We start from the raw sequence: 21,728 nt of genomic DNA on the forward strand, positions 1-21,728 counted from the left end.
GAAAATTGTGATCAGGAAAGACACTAAAGAAATAAAGCAAAGAGAAGTAAGGGGCCAGGATAAATGGACAGAGATGCAGCTAGAGTCTGTTGCGGAGCAAGAACTGCAACTGTTTTCCTGGCCTGTGAGACGAAAAGGTACAGATGGGGAATTGGACTTCAGTCAGAGAGATCCAGCCAGAGAGTGTAAAGCGGAGAAGCATGTAAGAAGACGCAAGGAAAGAAAGACGTACGATTTCAAGAAGAGGAAAAAGAAGAGACATTTTGTGACTGAGGGGTGACTCTGACGTGAGGGAAGGACTGTGGGTTACCCAGAAACAACCTTGTCTGTTTATGCTAGAGGCTGTGCTGACATGAGGTAACATGTAATTAATTATTGTGCTTGTGGTAAAAGAAAAAGTATATTGAAACATATTCACCACATAAATAAATTGTGATAAAACTGAAGTTAAAAAGGGTGGCATGTATAAATTAAATGTATATGTGGGTAAAGTGCATGGAAATTGTAATGTTGGGGATAATTGAAGATGTATTCATTAGACAAATGTAGATGGAACGATGGTGTGTAATTAGCATTTAAATATAATTCAACTAATACAAAAATATTTTCTTTTTTATTGTTACACTCCCTTGTTGGTGTTGAGTCATTTTGGGGAAACACTGTGACATATTTGGTACCATCATTGTAATACCTTGCTCTGCCACCAGGGGGTTTACAATAATAATAAATCCTTTATCCTCCACCTCTGCCTATCTAGCTGGATAGTGATGGCATAATGAAAGTAAGTTTGGTCCAGTGAAGATTCTCAAAATAACCTGTTCCTTAGCTGGGCCCTGGTACTACCATATTGAAAATGTGATCATACTGTGCCTCTGTGGGTATGTTCCACTAATAAGTTAAATGATTAACTGCCTATCTTGAAAGGATTATATATCCTTTGGATGCATGATTAGGGACACAAACATACACTTATTTATTTTATTTATTCGTTAAATTTGTATCCCACATTTTCCCACCTATTTGCAGGCTCAATGTGGCTTACATATTACTGTTAACGGCGTTAGCCGATTCCGGTATGAACAAATACATTGTGTGAATAATACAAAGTGATATTGTGGTGGAATGAGGTACATGTATGGTAGGTTGGATTGGGGGGGTCTTAGGGAGAGGGGAGGAAGAGTCAGGTAATGTTCATGAAGGTCTTTGGTTTCATTGTGACGTAGGTGTCCAGGTATTTTATGTTGGGATGGTGGGGTATGTTCTTTTGAACAGGTCTGTCTTTAGTGCTTTCCAGAAGTCTAAATGGTTGAGCGTAGTTTTTACTGCTTTTGGCAGTGCGTTCCATAGTTGTGCGCTTAAATAGGAAAAGCTGGCTGCATAAATGGATTTGTATTTGAGTCCTTTGTTGCTTGGGTAGTGGAGGTTTAGGTATGATCGTGTAGATTTTGTGGTGTTTTTGGCTTGCAGGTCGATGAGGTCTGTCATGTATCCCGATGTCTCACCGTAAATTATCTTGTGAACAGTCGTGCAGATTTTGAAAGTGATACGTTTTGTTGATTTGTAGCCAATGCAGTTTTTCTCGTAGTGGTTGGGCTTTCAAAATATGTTTTTCCAATATTAGTCTGGCTGCTGCGGTTTGAAGTTTCTTTATGATTTGATCTTTGCATCCCGCATAGATTCTATTACAGTAGTCAGCATGACTTAGTACCATTCACTGTATCAGGTTGCGGAATATTTCCCTCGGAAAGAATGGTTTCACGTGTTTAAGTTTCCACATTGATAAAAATATTTTCTTTATGGTGGACTTCGCTAGAGTCTCTAGTGATAGGTTACGGTCGATTGTCACTCCAAGAATTTTCAGGTTGTCTGAGACAGGGAGGGTGTATCCTGGTGTTAATGTTTGTGGGTTTGTCTGTATTGTATTGGGATGATATGATGAGACAGTGTATTTTTTCTGTGTTGAGTTTTAATTGAAATGTGTTTGCCCATGAGTTCATGATGTTTAAGCTGAGCTTGATTTCGTTGGTGAGTTCTGCCAGATCATGTTTGTAGGGGATGTATAGTGTAACGTCATCAGCGTAGATAAATGGGTTAAGGCCTTGGCTAGTGGAGTCATCATGAGATTGAAAAGGATAGGTGATAATGGTGATCCTTGCAGCACTCCACAGCCTGGTTTCCACGGAGGCGATGTGTTTGTTTTTGATTTCATAAGTACATAAGTAATGCCACACTGGGAAAAGACCAAGGGTCCATCGAGCCCAGCATCCTGTCTACGACAGTGGCCAATCCAGGCCAAGCGCACCTGGCAAGCTTCCCAAACTTACAAACATTCTATACATGTTATTCCTGGAATTGTGGATTTTTCCCAAGTCCATTTAGTAGTGGTTTATGGACTTGTTCTTTAGGAAACCGTCTAACCTCTTTTTAAACTCTGCTAAGCTAACTGCCTTCACCATGTTCTCCGGCAACGAATTCCAGAGTTTAATTATGCGTTGGGTAAAAAAAAAAATTCTCCGATTTGTTTTAAATTTACTACACTGTAGTTTCATCGCATGCCCCCTAGTCCTAGTATTTTTGGGAAGCGTGAACAGACGTTTCACATCCACCTGTTCCACTCCACTCATCATTTTATATACCTCTATCATGTCTCCCCTCAGCCGTCTCTTCTCCAAGCTGAAAAGCCCTAGCCTTCTTAGTCTTTCTTCATAGGGAATTCGTCCCATCCCCGCTATCATTTTCGTCGCCCTTCGCTGCACCTTTTCCAATTCTACTATATCTTTCTTGAGATGCGGTGACAAGAATTGAACACAATACTCAAGGTGCGGTCGCACCATAGAGCGATACAACGGCATTATAACATCCTCACACCTGTTTTCCATACCTTTCCTAATAATACCCAACATTCTATTCGCTTCCCTAGCCGCAGCAGCACACTGAGCAGAAGGTTTCAGTGTATTATCGACGATGACACCCAGATCCCTTTCTTGGTCTGTAACTCCTAACGTGGAACCTTGCATGATGTAGCTATAATTTGGGTTCTTTTTTTCCCACATGCATCACCTTGCACTTGCTCACATTAAACGTCATCTGCCATTTAGCTGCCCAGTCTCCCAGTCTCGTAAGGTCCTTCTGTAATTTTTCACAATCCTGTCGCGAGTTAACGACTTTGAATATAACTTTGTGTCATCAGCAAATTTAATTACCTCGCTAGTTACTCCCATCTCTAAATCATTTATAAATATATTAAAAAGCAGCGGTCCTAGCACAGACCCCTGAGGAACCCCACTAACTACCCTTCTCCATTGTGAATATTGCCCATTTAACCCCACTCTCTGTTTCCTATCATTCAACCAGTTTTTAATCCACAACAGGACATTTCCTTCTATCCCATGACCCTCCAATTTCCTCTGTAGCCTTTCATGAGGTACCTTGTCAAACGCCTTTTGAAAAGTGGAGGAGTGGCCTAGTGGTTAGGGTGGTGGACTTTGGTCCTGGGGAACTGAGGAACTGAGTTTGATGCCCGGCACAGGCAGCTCCTTGTGACTCTGGGCAAGTCACTTAACCCTCCATTGGCTGCCGCATTGAGCCTACCATGAGTGGGAAAGCGCGGGGTACAAATATAACAAAAAAAAAAAAAATCCAGATACACGATATCAACCGGCTCCCCTTTGTCCACATGTTTGTTTACTCCTTCAAAGAATTGAAGGAAATTGGTCAGGCAAGATTTCCCCACACAAAAGCCGTTCTGACTTGGTCTCAGTAATCCATGTCCTCGGATGTGCTCTGTAATTTTGTTTTTGATAATAGCCTCTACCATTTTCCCCGGCACCGACGTCACCGGTCTATAATTTCCCAGATCTCCCCTGGAACCTTTTTTAAAAATCGGCGTTACATTGGCCACTCTCCAATCTTCCGGTACCACGCTCGATTTTTTTAAGGATAAATTGCATATCACTAACAGTATCTCCGCAAGCTCATTTTTCAGTTCTATCAGTATTCTAGGATGAATACCATCCGGTCCAGGAGATTTGCTACTCTTCAGTTTGGTGAACTGCCCCATTACGTCCTCCAGGTTTACCGTGAAGTCAGTAAGTTTCTCCGACTCGTCCGCTTGAAATACCATTTCCAACACCGGTATCCCATCCAAATCTTCCTCGGTGAAGACCGAAGCAAAGAATTCATTCAATCTCTCCGCTACATCTTTATCTTCCTTGATCGTCCCCTTTACCCCTCTGTCATTCAGTGGCCCAACCGATTCTTTTGCCGGCTTCCTGCTTTTAATATACCGAAAAAATTTTTGCTATGTTTTTTTGCCTCTAATGCTATCTTTTTTTCGTAATCCCTCTTGGCCTTCTTTATCTGCGCTTTGCATTTGCTTTGGCACTCCTTATGCTGCTTCTTGTTATTTTCTGACAGTTCCTTCTTCCATTTTCTGAAGGCGTTTCTTTTAGCCCTAATAGCTTGATATGTTTTTGTAGTTAGAAAACCCTTGATCCAATTGAGGGTGTTGCCACTGATTCTGAAGTATTCTAGGATTCTTAGCAGTATGTTATGGTTAACTATATCGAACACACTTGACATGTCAAATTGAAGGAGGAGAATGCTCTTGCCTAATGCTATTTCCTGCTTTAATTTGGTTAGCAGAGCGAGTAGTACTGTTTCGGTGCTGTGTTGGGGTCGAAATCCTGATTATGACTCATGTAGTATAGCGAATTTATTTATGTAGTTGTTCAGTTGTTTGGCCACCAGTCCTTCCATTAGTTTGACTACTAATGGGATAGATGCTACTGGGCGATAGTTGGTAATGTCGTTTGATTTTTTTCTTGGTGTCTTTTGGGATTGGGGTGAGCAAGATGTTGCCTTTCTGTTTGGGGTAGCTGCCCTGTTGAAGCATGAAGTTTAAGTGGGATGTGAGATCTGTTATGAAGCGATGAGGGGCAGACTGTATGAGGTAACTGGGGCAGGTGTCCAGTTGACAATGGCTGTTGGAGTATTTTTTAATCGCCTGAGTAACTGTGTCAGTGCTGAGGATAGTGACGTTTGACCATATTCGGTCGGAAAGGTATTCACCAGGGGTTGGGTCTATGAAGTTTTCTATGTCCATGTTTGTCTGAGGTAAAGTTTTGCGTAAGTTTACAATTTTTTCATTGAAATATTTAGCAGGGTTGTCAGCAGATGGGATGTCGGTGTCGGTTGAAGTGACTGGTGCTGTGTCTAGTAGTTTGTTCATGAGGTTGTATAATTTCTTTGTGTTTTTGTAGTCCGGTCCAATTTTGGTTTTGTAGTATGACCTTTTGGTCTGTCTTATTGTGTATTTGTATTTTCTTTGTTGTTGTTTCCAAGCGTTGAGTGTGTGTTCGTCTTTTATTTTTTTCCATGGGCGCTGCAGTTTTCTTGATTGTGTTTTTAGTTTTTTTAGTTCTTCATTGAACCATGGTATTGAGCTGTGTCTACGTGAAGTTCTTGTTTGTAGGGGTACTATTTCGTCTAGTATGTGTCTGCATCTTTTGTCCCATTCTGGATTCTGTTTGTGCTGTGCAATCGTTGTTGTATATTTGTTGCCAGAAGGTAATCGGGTCTATTTGGCCTCTCATGGTGTGAGTTGTGTGTTCTCGTGTGTTTAGCGAGCCCCTTTTTCGCCATTTTAGAGAGAGGTTTAATTTGTAGTGGTTCGGACCATGGTGTTTATGTCCATCTAGTTCTACTTTGTGTTATGGTTAGGTACTGGTTGGTGGACAGTTTGTATGAGATGGGGTCTAGTGTATGACCCTTCACGTGGGTTGTTTGCGTGCATGGCCATGTAAGATCACATAGATGAAGGAAGTCCTTGCATTCTCGTGCATTGGTAGAGTTTGGGTCTTCAAGGTGAAGGTTAATGTCTCCTAGTATTAGTGTGTTGGGGTTGGATACACATACATTTGAAACGAAGTCCATGAAGTCCATCTGACTTTCGTTCCAGTTGCATGGTGGCCGGTAGAATAGTACACAATTTAGGTGGTCGATCAGGGTTTTATGGTGAATTCTGATTGATGCTATTTCTAGGTGGGTTGTTATGGATTCTGTGGTGGTTTCAATCGTGAGATGAGATCGGTATATAAGCGCTATGCCCCCTCCTCTTTTTTCTTTTCTGGTCCAGTGGGTGATTTTATATCCTGAGAGACATAGGTTTAAGATGATAGGGTCCTTCTGATCATGGATCCATGTTTCAGTGATAAATAGTAGATCGAGTTTCTCTGACGTGATCCAGTCTGTTAGTATTGTTTTGTTTACTGCGGATCTGTCGTTGACGTAGCCTATTTCGATTTTTTTGGTCTGGGTCTTCTAGTTTCGGTGTTATGTGGACATTTGTTAGTTGTCTTTTTTTTTGGTTTGTGTTGTTTTTTTTTTTTTACCTTTCTGTTGTGAGCCTATTGGTTCTCTTCCTTTGATTTGGTTACTGTCGGTTTGGTGTGATGTGTTGTGCTTGGTCATTATTCGGTTATTGCGTAGTATGGGTATGTTGTTTATTTATTCAATATCACAATTCCTCATGTACAGCCACAAAACAACCTTTTAGGGTGGATAGTGTTCACAATTAGCTCCTTTTATTATTGACCAGATAGAGATAAAGAGTTTTCAGTTTTGGCACAGTATAAGTCATCATACAAACAAAATATAACAAAACGAGTGGACTGCATTACGGGCTTATAGCCCATCTATATATATAAAAGGCACCACCAACGTTCTATGAAGCCTCCAGCCGGAAGTGTGAATCGCCAGAGATAACCGGTTTCCCCATGAGTGAAGGAAAACAGCACAGCACGAAATCCCTCTCTCTGTAACAGTGAAGGACTCAGAGGGGGGAGGGGAGAGAGATGCCCTCACTCTCTCTGTAACACAAACACAGAACAGCAGGAAACTTAACACTGAAGGACTGGACTCGGAGGGGGGAGGGGAAGGGAGAGAGGGCAGAGGGCAGGGACACACACTCCCACATGCACACTCTGAAGAAAACCTTGCTAGCCCCCGTTTCATTTGCATCAGAAACGGGGCTTTTTTACTAGTTTTGTTATGTTTAAACAAAAGAGATATGACAGAGAGGATAATGGTACGTAGAGCTTTAAGAAGCACCAATAAGGCAGTGTACCTTTACCAACACATTAAATATAGGAAAATGAAGAGGATGGCTATGATTAGACCATGAAGGGATTATGAATGAGCATGGAGTATTTAAAAAGAAGGGGGGGGGAAGGGGATGAGTGGGAGGGGAGGGGGGGAATAATAGTAACAAGGGTTTCAATCACGGAATAATGTAAGGTGTTACTATTGGAAATTACGGTTTGAGTTTAATGTAACATACTGACTATTGTTTCTTTCAGTGTGCATGGCAAAAGTGAAGGTAGTAAGGGGGGAGAGGGGATAAGAGAGGGTACTGTTACAAAAACTGATGATAGCAACATAAGATTAATGTACGTAAGACCGACAGTTTTACAACTTATGTATGTACTCTAATGGATGTGTTACCAGGTGAAATCATCAATAAAAAATGTTGACACATAAACAAAAGAGATCTGCATGAAACAAAATATTTATTTTGATTTATAGAACCACTTGCCCCTGAAACATGCCCAAAAACAGAAGAATCCATTTATGTATCTAAAATGTTAACTTCTACAAAACAGATGAAGATGTGATTTCAAGTGCCCCAGTGAAAGGAGAGTTTAATTTTACTTCCATTTAATTTCAATATATTACATCATCTTTATAACACCAGGCTTCCCAAGGCAGATTACAACAAGATGAACCCATCAGGAAATGGGATATCCTCACTGAAATTTGGCCATCTGTATTGTATAGAACAGTGTAGAAAAATTAGCACAAAATATAGAGTTTATAACTGCTTTTACTACCAGCTACAATAATTTTTAAGCTGTTTTAGTGATATTCAATTTTTATTTCAGGATATTTATATCTAGTTATTAAAAAGCTGTCAAATAAGTTAAAAAAAATCTTTTGTCCTCCACCTTTTAAGATACTGCCTATCCAACTGGAACAGGTTTAGACTTTTTACAGATGGACCATGTATAGGCAGCCCTAATAATCTTGGCTATTGTTTTCAGTACTGGGTGAACTAAAATGGTGTCAAGCTCTGCCTACTGCTTGGAAGCTCCGCCTATTGGTTTCAGCTCATATAATGGACTAGATAGATTCACTTCATCTCCTGTTCATCCAGCCTCCTTGGGTAACACCTACTAACTGAATTCAGGGCCTGGTATTGCTAATTGTAAATTCTAGATGGAGCCCTGCTGCATTGCTTTTACCCAAGTACTGTTGGTAGGGGAAAGGGTGTATATAAAATAAGGGAATGAAAGCTCAAGGTGCCAGAGCCCAGCTTTGGTGTTGATTGAACTAACAGGGTAGATGATGGCAGATAAAGACCTGTATAGTCCATCCAATCTGCCCAAAATATGCAAGCTGAATTTTGAGCTGTCTTTGCTATTTTCAGGGCATGGACTATAGACATCTGCCTGGCACTGGCTTTGCCATTGAAGCCTGGTCCAGCCCATTCACACTGTCTAGCCATAATTGGGAGACAGACCATAGAAGTCTTCCCGGCACCAGCCTTATTTCCCAACTACTGGATTTGCTGCCTAAGCATGGCTCAAATAAGAATCCTTTGTGCTTATCCTATGCACTTTTGAATTCCGTTACCACTTTTGTCTCCATCACCTCCCCCTGGAGGGCATTCCAGTCATCCCCTACCCATTCTGTGAAAAAGTAAGGTGTGTGCATTTTCTTCTTGCTGCTTTTATATAAGTTAATGCAGTTTTCCCTGCACCACCAAAATCATTTTTTCTCTCTCTGAGGTCAGCGAAAAACAGGAAAGGAAAGAGCAGACTAGAGCCAAACCATTTCCCAGTACTGAGTATCTATCAGACCAGCGGTTCTCAACCCAGTCCGGGAGATACACCTAGCCAGTTTTAAGGATAGCCACAATAAATGTGCAATAGATAAATTTGCTTGCACTACCACATAAGTACATAAGTATTGCCATACTGAGACAGACTGAAGGTCCATCAAGCCCAGCATCCTGTTTCTAACAGTGGCCAATCCAGGTCACATGTACCTGGCAAGATCCCAAAAACGTACAATACATTTTATACTGCTTATCCTAGAAATAAGCAGTGGATTTTCCACAAGTCCATTTTAATAATGGTGTATGGACTTTTTTACTTTAGGAAGCCATCCAAACCTTTTTTTTTTAAACCCCGCTAAGCGAACTACTTTTACTACATTCTCTGGCAACAAATTCCAGAGTTTAATTACACGTTGAATGAAGAAAAATTGTCTTTGATTCGTTTTAAATTTACTATTTTGTAGCTTCATCGCGTGCCCCCTAGTCCTAGTATTTTTGGAAAGAGTAAACAAGCGATTGATGTCTACCCATTCCACTCCACTCATTATTTTATAGACCTCTATCATATCTCCCCTCAGCCGCCTTTTCTCCAAGCTGAAATGTCCTAGCTGCTTCAACCTTTTCTCATAGGCAAATCTTCCCATCCCCTTTATCACTTTTGTCGCCCTTCTCTGTACCTTTTCTTATTCCACTATCAGGGGCATTTTCGAAAGAGAAGGGCGCCCATCTTCCAAACACAAATCGGGAGATGGGCGTCCTTCTCTCTGGGTTACCCAAATTGGCATAATCGAAAGCCGATTTTGGGCGTCCTTAACTGCAGTCCGTCACGGGGACAACCAAAGTTCATGGGTGTGTGTCGGAGGCCTAGCATAAAAACAGTTTAGTCTTGTGAAAAGGAAGTTCTAGTTTTATTCTCCAATTTTTTTTTCTTTAGTTTGAAAATCCCACAAATGCCTTCCTTTGTCTTACAATAAATGATATATTAATGCTTATGCAAATAATGTGCAAGTTGAAAAGTTGAAGATCTTCTTGATCCAAGCTGTAAGGCAGAAGAGAAACCTGGCTGAGAAGCAGATAAGTGACTGAACATGTGAACAGCAACTCAGGTTAACAGTATTTTATTTATTTATTAGAATTTATTTACCTCCTTTTTGAAGGAATTCACTCGAGGCAGTGTACAGTAAAAATAAATCAAAACATGAGCAAAAGGCAATTAATAAAAATATTCAGATAATACAAAATATGGCATAGTATACTACTTACAATGCCAACACAATACGTAATAGAACATTTTAATTGACAGTGAAGGGTATAAGCAAAGATGGAACATATAGATAGGTAAAAGAGTAGGAAGAGTTAGAAAGTAAGGTGACTAAAGAAAGTTGCACATGAATTCAGAGAGATGGTTAACCCTTTTACTAAGCTGCAGTAGGCTCTACGTGCGTGCCAAAATGAGACTACTGCAAGGCCAGCGCTCCCCCGGCGGTAATTTCAGATTTGGCGAATGCCCATAACGCCTGGATGAATTATTTATTTCCTCCCGTGCACCTCGTTTCTGGCGGTAATCGGCAGTTGGCTCGCACCGACCAGTCACCGCACATGTAGCACATGAGCCCTTACCGCTAGATCAATGGGTGGCATTAAGGGCTCGGGCCAGTTTTAGACGCGCGCTGGTTTCCGTTTTACTGCATACCCTTTTCCCGTCACATTAAAATAACCCCCTTTTTTTACAGATGTGGTAAAAACTGGCGCAGTGCATGCCTGGTACTTGCGCCTACACTTCCGCAGGCCACATTTTACTGTGGCTTATTAAAAGGGCCCCATAGATAGGTAAGAGGAGTTAGAAAATAAGGTGACTAATTTAAAGAGAGGTGCACATGAGGTCAGAGAGATGGTTAAATATTATCTGAGCTAGGGTAAGAGTGGATAAACATGTCCTGCTGCAATATGATTAACCAATCAAAGTGCTGCTTAATCTAACGGTAAAATGTCATCAGAGACGGCCAGTTCTAACCTAATGGTACCACTTAGATGTTGTCCTGGCTGCTGGACTGATTAAAATGGTAACTTTTAGAGACACAGCCCACCCCTTGCGCTGTCTGGCACATAATTGCTTTGCAGAGATCTCTTCTTAGGGAGTCTCAGAAAATAGGTCCACCAGCTGACGAGAGAGCAGTTGCCCTTGATTAAATTTTCAAGAGACCAGCTGCTGTAGCCTGAAAGCAGGGCCGCTGCACGCACTCAGGCCACAACCCTTAACTCTTTGCTGAGTTATCAGTAGGGTCTGCAGTCATTTTGACAGATTGCAACTATCCAAACACAATGCCTATGGCAGCTAAGCAAATTTCTGCTGTACTGAGACCATTCAAATGTCCTTTTGAAGAGCTAAAAAGAGTGCAGCCAAAACTAATCCACTGTGCTGCCACAGCTCCTGGTAGGGTAGAAATATCAGTCCTGCCGGCATGTTGGAGCCCTTCTGTTTATACGAGTCAGGGTAACCCATCCCCCCCCCCCTCCCCATTGTAAAGGGAAAGCCAGTCAGCAAGCTGGAAGGATACTGGAAAAAGGAAAGGGCTGCAGAAAGGGGAGAAATTGAGGAAGGTGAGCAAATGTAAGCAAAACCAACCACAACATAATACCAAGACCACAACCAAAATAAACTGTAAGTAGGACTTCTGTTTTTAGGTGTTTCTGAATTGTAAATTTAGGTGTTTTTCTGGCTAATTAGGGGCTCTTTGCAGGTACAGAAATCAGTGTTGGTCTGTGTTTCTGCACCACAGGTACTATTTGTTTAGTACCTTTTCCGGTAGAATCAACAATGTGCACTTGTCACTTAGGCATGATCAGTACTGAAAAGGCAAAAAGCTGAGTGGAGAACACAAGACAAGCCAGGGAAGGGGGCGAAAGTACTAGAAAAAGTGGTGTTCCTCCAACACACACACTATTTATTTTTGACAGGGTATTTTATCAGTTGAAATATAAAATAAGAAGCCCTAGTTATAAATGAAAATAGGGGGTGGGAGTGGGGAAGGTTGTTTTACTTGTAACAGGTGTTCTCCAGAGACAACAAGATTAACCATTATTTTTTCTGAATAATAAAGTACTTTTTGAATGGTGGTTTCATGAAGAATGTAAGGATGACACTGAGATCCCATAGCACAGGTGGCTACTGTATCAGCGGGCTGACATGAAGAAGCTACTTCATGAATATTGCAGTGATTGGCAGCAACAACAGCAGACCGCCAATCATACACAAAGCAGTAGTGAAAGAAGACCCTTTAATGCACAAATAAAATCACAGTGCCCTTACTCATTCAGTACCCATGTTTTATCATTCCCACCTTAGTAATTCCCTTATCTCTTATTTGTCCTGTTTGTCTGTCCTAATTAGATTGTAAGCTCTGTCGAGCAGGGACTGTCTCTTCATGTTCAAGTGTACAGCGCTGCATACATCTAGTAGCGCTATAGAAATTATAAGTAGTAATAGTAGTAGTTTCACCTAGAGAACAACTGTACAACTGTTGAGCAGATATAAAACAATTAGTACCACAGTAATAATCCATCAATAAAAATAAGTTATAATAAAAAAATCATTAAAATACTATTCCAGAACCATATACAAAGTAAAAACATGAATAAGAGTCATGCATATTGCATTATCAGAGGAGCAGATAAAGTAATATAAAATAAGGTGACAGAATGAGGGAACAGTTGTAACTGAAGTCCAATATTGTGTCTGAGTTCCACATGTGATCATTGTAAATGCAGTGACAAATGTTATTCAGTGTACACAGGAGAAAGTAGAGGCTGACCCAAAGACGAACCAACACAGGGGATGTTGCTTGGAAGCCCTTTATTCAGAGCACCAGTACAGGGACCCGACACTGGCCGTCTTCCCGCCCGAAACCGGCTCGTGCCGGCCAGTCTTCTTTTGTCCGCGCTCGGTACGGCCGTGTTTCGCCGTTCGCACCCCTAAGTTGACCTCGCGCGTCTCCTTTTTTGGTTTCGCTACAAAAAAAAAAAAGATTTGGAAGAGGACCTTTCCGGTCTTTTTCCCTTCCCGCTACTTCCAGTTTTTGCCCCGGTAAGTTTTCTTTCGTCTTCGGGGTAGGCCTTTTTTCAGGCCTCGGGTCGAATTTTTTCTTCCCCTCGGTTTTGGTGCCTACCGCAATTACGAGTTTCGATTTCGCCGGCGAGATTTTTCTGCCCATGTCATCGAAGTCTCCCAGCGGCTTCAAGAAGTTCACCCAGTGCGCCCGGGTAATCTCGCTCACTGACAGGCACGCGTCATGTCTTCAGTGTCTGGGGGCTGGGCACCGCCCACAGGCCTGTAGTCTCTGCGCCCTTTTACAAAAGCGGACTCAGGTAGCGAGATTGGCCCACTGGAACGTTTTGTTCTCGGGCTCTTCGTCGGCATCGGCACCGGGGGTATCGAGTGCATCGACGTCTCCAGCGTCCAGACCTTCATCCTCGGCCGCCAGTGCATTGAGTGCATCGAGGCATCGACCCTCTGCATCGGCGCTAAGACATCGGACGACTGTGTCGACGTCGGTGGTACCGGGACCTCGTCTGCTGATGTCGTCGGACAGTGGTGCTTCGTCTGGAGTGCAGGTGAGGGCTGTCCATTCCCCTGCTGGTGGCGGTGAGCCTTCGTGTGTGTCTCCCCCTACCCTGAGGGCTCCTGCGGTACAGCCCCCCCGAGACCGACCTTCTTCGGCCTCGGCCCCGAGGAAGCGACGGCTGGATTCTACGTCCTCCTCGTCGGTGCTGAGAAGCTCCGGTGACGTGCTTCGTCCCAAGAAGTCGAAGAAGCATCGACACCAGTCCCCTTCCCGTGTCGGCACCGAGAGCTCTGGGTCGCTGAGGGAGTTGGCACCCAGCAGGCATTGGCACCGAGAGGACCGCTCACCCTCTGTTCAGGAGGTGTCGATGCGCTCCACTCTGGACAGCCCGGAACAGCCTCCACGCCCGGAACAGACTCTGACATCGACACCTGCATCGGCTTCCACGTCTTTCTCCACAGCCGCTCTGCACAAGAGTCTCCGGGCCGTTCTCCCAGAGATTCTTGGAGAGCTGTTGCGCCCTTCTCCTCCGGTACCAGGGGTGCTTGCGCCACCGGTACCGTCGAGTGAGGCGCCGGCTGGCCCCTTGCCCGGGGTGAGGTCTCCAACATCGGTGCCGCTTGCGGTACCGACTGCGGTCGCCTCCCAGGAAGGCTCCCCGACTACGTCGGCGGAGGGAGCTTCGCCGGTGTGGGCGCGGGAGTCTACCTCTCGACGCTCCCACCGTGGCCGGGGTTCCATGGAGTCGAGCCGGGCAAGGCTTCAGACACAGGTTCGTGAACTTGTGTCTGATACCGATGGTGAGGCCTCGTGGGAGGAAGAGGAGGACATCAGATATTTCTCTGACGAGGAGTTTGATGGTCTTCCCTCTGATCCCACTCCCTCTCCTGAAAGGCAGCTTTCTCCTCCCGAGAGTCTGTCTTTCGCTTCCTTTGTCCGGGAGATGTCTACGGCCATCCCCTTCCCGGTGGTTGTGGAGGACGAGCCCAGGGCTGAAATGTTTGAGCTCCTGGACTATCCTTCTCCACCTAAGGAAGCGTCCACAGTACCCATGCATCATGTCCTCAAAAAGACATTGCTGGCGAACTGGACCAAGCCATTAACTAACCCCCACATTCCCAAGAAGATCGAGTCCCAGTACCGGATCCATGGGGACCCAGAGCTGATGCGCACTCAGTTGCCTCACGACTCTGGAGTTGTGGATTTGGCCCTAAAGAAGGCTAAGAGTTCTAGGGAGCATGCTTCGGCGCCCCCGGACAAAGACTCTAGAACCTTAGACTCCTTTGGGAGGAAGGCCTACCATTCCTCTATGCTCGTGGCCAAAATTCAGTCATACCAGCTCTACACGAGTATACACATGCGGAACAATGTGCGGCAGTTGGCGGGCTTGGTGGACAAGCTCCCCCCTGAGCAAGCCAAGCCTTTTCAGGAGGTGGTCAGGCAGCTGAAGGCGTGCAGAAAGTTCCTGGCCAGAGGGGTGTATGACACCTTTGATGTTGCGTCCAGCGCCGCTGCTCAAGGTGTGGTGATGCGCAGACTCACATGGCTGCGTGCCTCCGACCTGGAGAATAGACTCCAGCAGCGGATTGCGGACTCGCCTTGCCATGCGGATAACATTTTTGGAGAGAAAGTCGAGCAGGTGGTAGAGCAGCTCCACCAGCGGGATACCACTTTCGACAAGTTCTCCCGCCGGCAGCCTTCAGCTTCTACCTCTACAGGTAGACGATTTTTGGGGGGAAGGAGGACTGTTCCCTACTCTTCTGGTAAGCGTAGGTACAATCCTCCTTCTCAACAGCCTGCGGCCCAGGCTAAGCCCCAGCGCGCTCGCTCTCGTCAGCAGCGTGCGCCTCAGCAAGGCCCCTCGGCTCCCCAGCAAAAGCAAGGGACGAGCTTTTGACTGGCTCCAGCAGAGCATAGCCGACATCCAAGTGTCAGTGCCGGGCGACCTGCCAGTCGGAGGGAGGTTGAAAACTTTTCACCAAAGGTGGCCTCTCATAACCTCCGATCAGTGGGTTCTCCAAATAGTCCGGCAAGGATACACCCTCAATTTGGCCTCAAAACCTCCAAATTGTCCACTGGGAGCTCAGTCTTACAGCTTCCAGCACAAGCAGGTACTTGCAGAGGAACTCTCCGCCCTTCTCAGCGCCAATGCGGTCGAGCCCGTGCCATCCGGGCAAGAAGGGCTGGGATTCTATTCCAGGTACTTCCTTGTGGAAAAGAAAACAGGGGGAATGCGTTCCATCCTAGACCTAAGGGCCCTGAACAAATATCTGGTCAAAGAAAAGTTCAGGATGCTTTCCCTGGGCACCCTTCTCCCCATGATTCAGGAAAATGATTGGCTATGCTCTCTGGATATGAAGGACGCCTACACGCACATCCCGATACTGCCAGCTCACAGACAGTATCTGCGATTTCAGCTGGGCACACGTCACTTCCAGTACTGTGTGCTACCCTTTGGGCTCGCCTCTGCGCCCAGAGTGTTCACGAAGTGCTTGGCTGTAGTAGCAGCGGCACTTCGCAGACTGGGGGTACACGTGTTCCCATATCTCGACGATTGGCTGGTGAAGAACACATCCGAGGCAGGAGCTCTACAGTCCATGCAGATGACTATTCGCCTCCTGGAGCTACTGGGGTTTGTGATAAATTATCCAAAGTCCCATCTTCTCCCAGTGCAGAAACTCGAATTCATAGGAGCTCTGCTGGATTCTCGGACGGCTCACGCCTATCTCCCAGAGACGAGAGCCAACAACTTGTTGTCCCTCGTCTCGCGGGTGCGAGCGTCCAAGCAGATCACAGCTCGGCAGATGTTGAGATTGCTGGGCCACATGGCCTCCACAGTTCATGTGACTCCCATGGCCCGCCTTCACATGAGATCTGCCCAATGGACCCTAGCTTCCCAGTGGTTTCAGGCTGCTGGGGATCTAGAAGACGTGATCCACCTGTCCACGAGTTTTCTCAAATCCCTGTGTTGGTGGACGATTTGGTCCAATTTGACTCTGGGACGTCCTTTCCAAATTCCTCAGCCACAAAAAGTGCTGACCACGGATGCGTCTCTCCTGGGGTGGGGAGCTCATGTCGATGGGCTTCACACCCAAGGAAGCTGGTCCCTCCAGGAACGCGATCTGCAGATCAATCTTCTGGAGTTACGAGTGGTCTGGAACGCTCTGAAGGCTTTCAGAGATCGGCTGTCCCACCAAATTATCCAAATTCATACAGACAACCAGGTTGCCATGTATTACATCAACAAGCAGGGGGGCACCGGATCTCGCCCCCTGTGTCAGGAAGCCGTCGGCATGTGGCTCTGGGCTCGCCGTCACGGCATGGTGCTCCAAGCCACATATCTGGCAGGCGTAAACAACAGTCTGGCCGACAGGTTGAGCAGGATTATGCAACCTCACGAGTGGTCGCTCAATTCCCGTGTAGTGCGACAGATCTTCCAGGTGTTGGGCACCCCCTTGGTAGATCTCTTCGCATCTCGAGCCAACCACAAAGTCCCTCAGTTCTGTTCCAGGCTTCAGGCCCACGGCAGACTGGCATCGGATGCCTTCCTCCTGGACTGGGGGGAGGGTCTGCTGTATGCTTATCCTCCCATACCTCTGGTGGGGAAGACTTTGTTGAAACTCAAGCAAGACCGAGGCACCATGATTCTGATTGCTCCTTTTTGGCCGCGTCAGATCTGGTTCCCTCTTCTTCTGGAGTTGTCCTCCGAAGAACCGTGGAGATTGGAGTGTTTTCCGACCCTCATCACACAGGACGAAGGGGCGCTTCTGCATCCCAACCTTCTGTTCCTGGCTCTCACGGCCTGGATGTTGAGAGCGTAGACGTTGCCTCTTTGGGTCTGTCAGAGGGTGTCATCCGCATCTTGCTTGCTTCCAGGAAAGATTCCACTAAGAGGAGTTACTTCTTTCTATGGAGGAGGTTTGCCGTCTGGTGTGACAGCAAGGCCCTAGATCCTCGCTCTTGTCCTACACAGACCCTGCTTGAATACCTTCTGCACTTGTCTGAGTCTGGTCTCAAGACCAACTCTGTAAGGGTTCACCTTAGTGCGATCAGTGCATACCATTACCGTGTGGAAGGTAAGCCGATCTCGGGACAGCCTTTAGTTGTTCGCTTCATGAGAGGTTTGCTTTTGTCAAAGCCCCCTGTCAAGCCTCCTACAGTGTCATGGGATCTCAATGTCGTTCTCACCCAGCTGATGAAACCTCCTTTTGAGCCACTGAATTCCTGCCATCTGAAGTACTTGACCTGGAAGGTCATTTTCTTGGTGGCAGTTACTTCAGCTCGTAGAGTCAGTGAGCTCCAGCCCCTGGTAGCCCAGGCCCCTTACACCAAATTTCATCATAACAGAGTAGTCCTCCGCACTCACCCTAAGTTCTTGCCAAATGTTGTGTCGGAGTTCCATCTGAACCAGTCAATTGTCTTGCCAACATTCTTTCCCCGTCCTCATTCCTGCCCTGCTGAACGTCAGCTGCACACATTGGACTGCAAGAGAGCATTGGCCTTCTATCTGGAGCGGACACAGCCCAACAGACAGTCCGCCCAATTGTTTTATTTCTTTTGATCCCAACAGGAGGAAACGCACCATATCCAATTGGCTAGCAGATTGCATTTCCTTCACTTACGCCCAGGCTGGGCTGGCTCTTGAGGGTCATGTCACGGCTCATAACGTTAGAGCCATGGCAGCGTCGGTAGCCCACTTGAAGTCAGCCACTATTGAAGAGATTTGCAAAGCTGCGATGTGGTCATCTGTCCACATATTCACATCTCATTACTGCCTGCAGCAGGATACCCGACGCGACAGTCGGTTCGGGCAGTCAGTGCTTCAGAATCTGTTCGGGGTTTAGAATCCAACTCCACCCCCCTAGGCCCATGTTTTATTCTGTTCCAGGCTACACTCTCAGTTAGTTGGATAAGTTTTTAGGTCAATCTCATTTATGTCCTCTCCGTTGCGAGGCCCAATTGACCATGGTTGTTGTTTTGAGTGAGCCTGGGGGCTAGGGATACCCCATCAGTGAGAACAAGCAGCCTGCTTGTCCTCGGAGAAAGCGAATGCTACATACCTGTAGAAGGTATTCTTCGAGGACAGCAGGCTGATTGTTCTCACAAACCCGCCCGCCTCCCCTTTGGAGTTGTGTCTTCCCTTCTCTTTGTCTTGCTACATATGAGACTGGCCGGCATGAGCCGGTTTCGGGCGGGAAGACTGCCGCGCATGCGCGGTGCGCATCGGCGCGAGGGCTAGCAAAGACTTTGCTAGTGAAGATTCCGGATTGGAGGGGCTGCCGTGGACGTCACCCATCAGTGAGAACAATCAGCCTGCTGTCCTCGGAGAATACCTTCTACAGGTATGTAGCATTCGCTTTACATCTAGCAATACAGAGAGGGTCCAAAATACAACAAAAAGCACTAAGGGCCTTCAGAAACGGGACACATTTCTTTATTAGAGGGGCATTTTCGATATGATGTCTAAGTCCGAATTGGATGTTTTGCACAAAACGTCCAAAATCCGAATAGGAAAGGAGGTCATGTTTTAAAAAAGGAAAATGTCTTTTTTATTTTCGAAAAAAACGTTTCGAACAAGGTTTTGTGCTTTCTACGGTTTAGGTTTTGTGCTTTCTACGGTTTTTTTTGACTTAAGTAAAAAAAACGTAGAATATCAAGCCATTGGAATGTAAGAGAGGCTAGGATATTTAGTAGACTGGTCCCCCAGACATCCCAGGAGAGCATTTAGGGGGTGAGAGGGGGTTAGTGACCACTAGGTGAGTAAGGGTAGGTCATTTAGGGCACCTTTTTGCACCTTATTCATTCTAAAAACAGGTCTAGTTCAAAATGTCTTAGTTTTAGTCCTGAATGGTTTTGTTTTGTTCCATTATGGCTGAAAACCATCCATCTTAGGAACGTCCAAATCCTGCCCTTCAAAACGCCACATTGAGATTTGGATTTACTATGGATGAATTGCATAGAAAAATGTATACAAAATAGCTTTTGAAAATACTGATTTGGATGTTTGTGTGAGAAAAACATCCAAATGCCGCTTTATGCCACTTTTTAGACATTTTTCTCTTTAGAAAAAGAGCCCCATAGTAACATATGGATCTTTGTAAGTACTTTGAAAATGATCCCCTGTAGTGATATAGAAAATTTAAAAACTGCATTAATCAGCATTCAAAAACTTTTGAAATGTCTTCAGTTTTCTTCTAAACTGCATAAAATTAAGCTCTTTCTTAATTTTCTATGGGAAGTGAATTCTAGTAACTAGGAGCGTGATAAGGGATTAATGATGAAAATTTTCTAAAAAACTTTAACCCCTTTCACCAGTGGAAAGTGCGACAAGTATAAATGTTTATGAAGCTCTTTGAAGGAAAGAATACCAACAAATCCATCATATATGCTGGAGCCAAACCATAGATTCTGAAGGTGAATGCAAATAATTTTAAAGGTAAAAACAAGCCTCCATAGACAACCAATGTAATTGAATCAGAAGTGGTGACGCTGTACCATACTACTTGGCCTTGCAGATCAAAATATAGCTGTACTTTGCAGCGTTTGCAGCATTTTCCTCTGCTTATGGGAACAGCCTATATCTCTCTATATAAAAGGCAACACCAACGTTCTATGAAGCCTCCAGCCGGAAGTGTAAAGGGGGCGAGATATCCGGTTTCCCTATGAGTGTCTGCCCCGCCCTCTCTGTAACACAGTCAGTGAAGGAAAACAGCAGAGCACGAAATCAAATCGCTGGCTGTGTAACAGTGAAGGACTCAGAGGGGGGAGGGGAGAGAGGCCAGAGGGCAGGGACACACACACTCCCACATGCACACAGAAGAAAACATTGCTAGCCCCCGTTTCATTTGCATCAGAAACGGGGCTTTTTTTACTAGTATAAAATATTATCAGAGTCAAGTTATGTCATAATAAAAGCCTATAAGTATATTTGAACTTGTCAAAGTAACCTCATTTTTATTTTGATCTATTTTGTTCTTGCTTTTTTCTCTTTGACCACCCTTCCTGCTAATCTAGCAGCAGGTGCTGAATTTTTGGCACTTGGTTATCCTCCTGCCCTGGACAAAATGTTAATCGTTCCTCTGACCTATTTCATAGCTTCAGGTTTGGAATATGCTATGTAAAGACTGGGCAATTAAAGTGGGGGTCATGCGTATCCGAGTCCAGTTTTATGACTTGAAAAAGGAAAATCCCTATTGGCATTTTTAACAACTGTATATTTATTTTATTTTATTGCATTTGTACCGCACATTATCCCACCTTTTTGCAGGTTCAATGTGGCTTACAGAGTAAGGTTATGATAAAGTCAATACATGATTTAAATACAGTTGATCATGTATAGTCTCTTGAATTAAAAATATATTGATGAAATACAACTCAGACTCTTATATCTACTACTACTTGTCACTTCTATATCTCTAGCAACAAGATGTAGAGACGGGAGATGTGCTTGCCTACAGTTATCTTCATGAACAAAATGATACATCATCACTGGAACAGGATGATAAGAAGCTAAGCCAGGAAACTAGGAGAGAAGACAATGTGCGTAGAAGTAATGCCGACTGCCACAAGAGCCAAAATAGCAATCCTTGCACTGAGGTAAGCAGATTTCCAAAAGGGTATGTAACTAGGGTTAAAAGGAAAAAAAAAAAAACTTACCTGGGTCTTGGGAGGCAGTAGGGATGTGCTGCTGGAGACCGGGTTTTGTTTTTGGGCCGTTTGTGGCCGGACTGCAGGGGGGATGCGCTGCGGGAGGCAGTTTTTTTTTTTTTTGTGGAGGAGAGGGGAGGTTTGCGCCGTTGTTCCGGGGCGCTGCCTGAGTCTTGGGGTCGCGTCGGGGCCGATGTCGGGCCCATTTTGGTGGTCGGGAGCGCTGCGGGGGGAGAGTGGCGCTCCCGATGGATTTTGTGGCCCGAGGTGGATGGCGACCTGAATTGGGAGCTCCGGCGGGTGGAGGAGAGGTTGCGGCAGAGGGGAGGGCCGGAACAAGGCGCTGCTGGAAGCGCTGTGGTTTTTGGGGCAGCGCCGCGATTTCCCGGTGCGGCGCTGCTGTTTTTGGCTCCCGGGGACGATTGGGCGAGTCCCCGGGAGTGAAGAGAGACGGCGCGGGAGTTTCCTGCTGGTCGGGGATGGTTGGGTACGTGCCCGGCCGCTGAGGGGTGTGTCGGGGGTGCGCGCGTGCACACTAATTGGTTTTTTTTTAGGAGCTCCGGCGAGACCTACAAGCCTGGGCCTCGATTTTTAAGCCGGAGCTCAGAAGAATCGCGGTTTTT

General features: G+C 45.4%; 1 protein-coding gene across 5 annotated transcripts in view; it reads left to right on the forward strand.

Moving 5' to 3' along the window:
• Positions 1-21,728, forward strand: part of NFE2L3 (nuclear factor, erythroid 2 like 3) — a 104,611-nt gene that overhangs the window by 15,805 nt on the left and 67,078 nt on the right. For all 5 annotated transcript variants that reach the window (XM_030202179.1, XM_030202170.1, XM_030202189.1 and 2 more), the window contains exon 2: positions 20,878-21,054. In XM_030202179.1, the coding sequence (XP_030058039.1) occupies positions 20,878-21,054 (177 nt within the window). The remainder of the gene's footprint in view (positions 1-20,877; positions 21,055-21,728) is intronic.

Source organism: Microcaecilia unicolor, chromosome 1 (genome assembly GCF_901765095.1).
Source record: "Microcaecilia unicolor chromosome 1, aMicUni1.1, whole genome shotgun sequence".
NCBI lineage: Eukaryota > Metazoa > Chordata > Amphibia > Gymnophiona > Siphonopidae > Microcaecilia > Microcaecilia unicolor.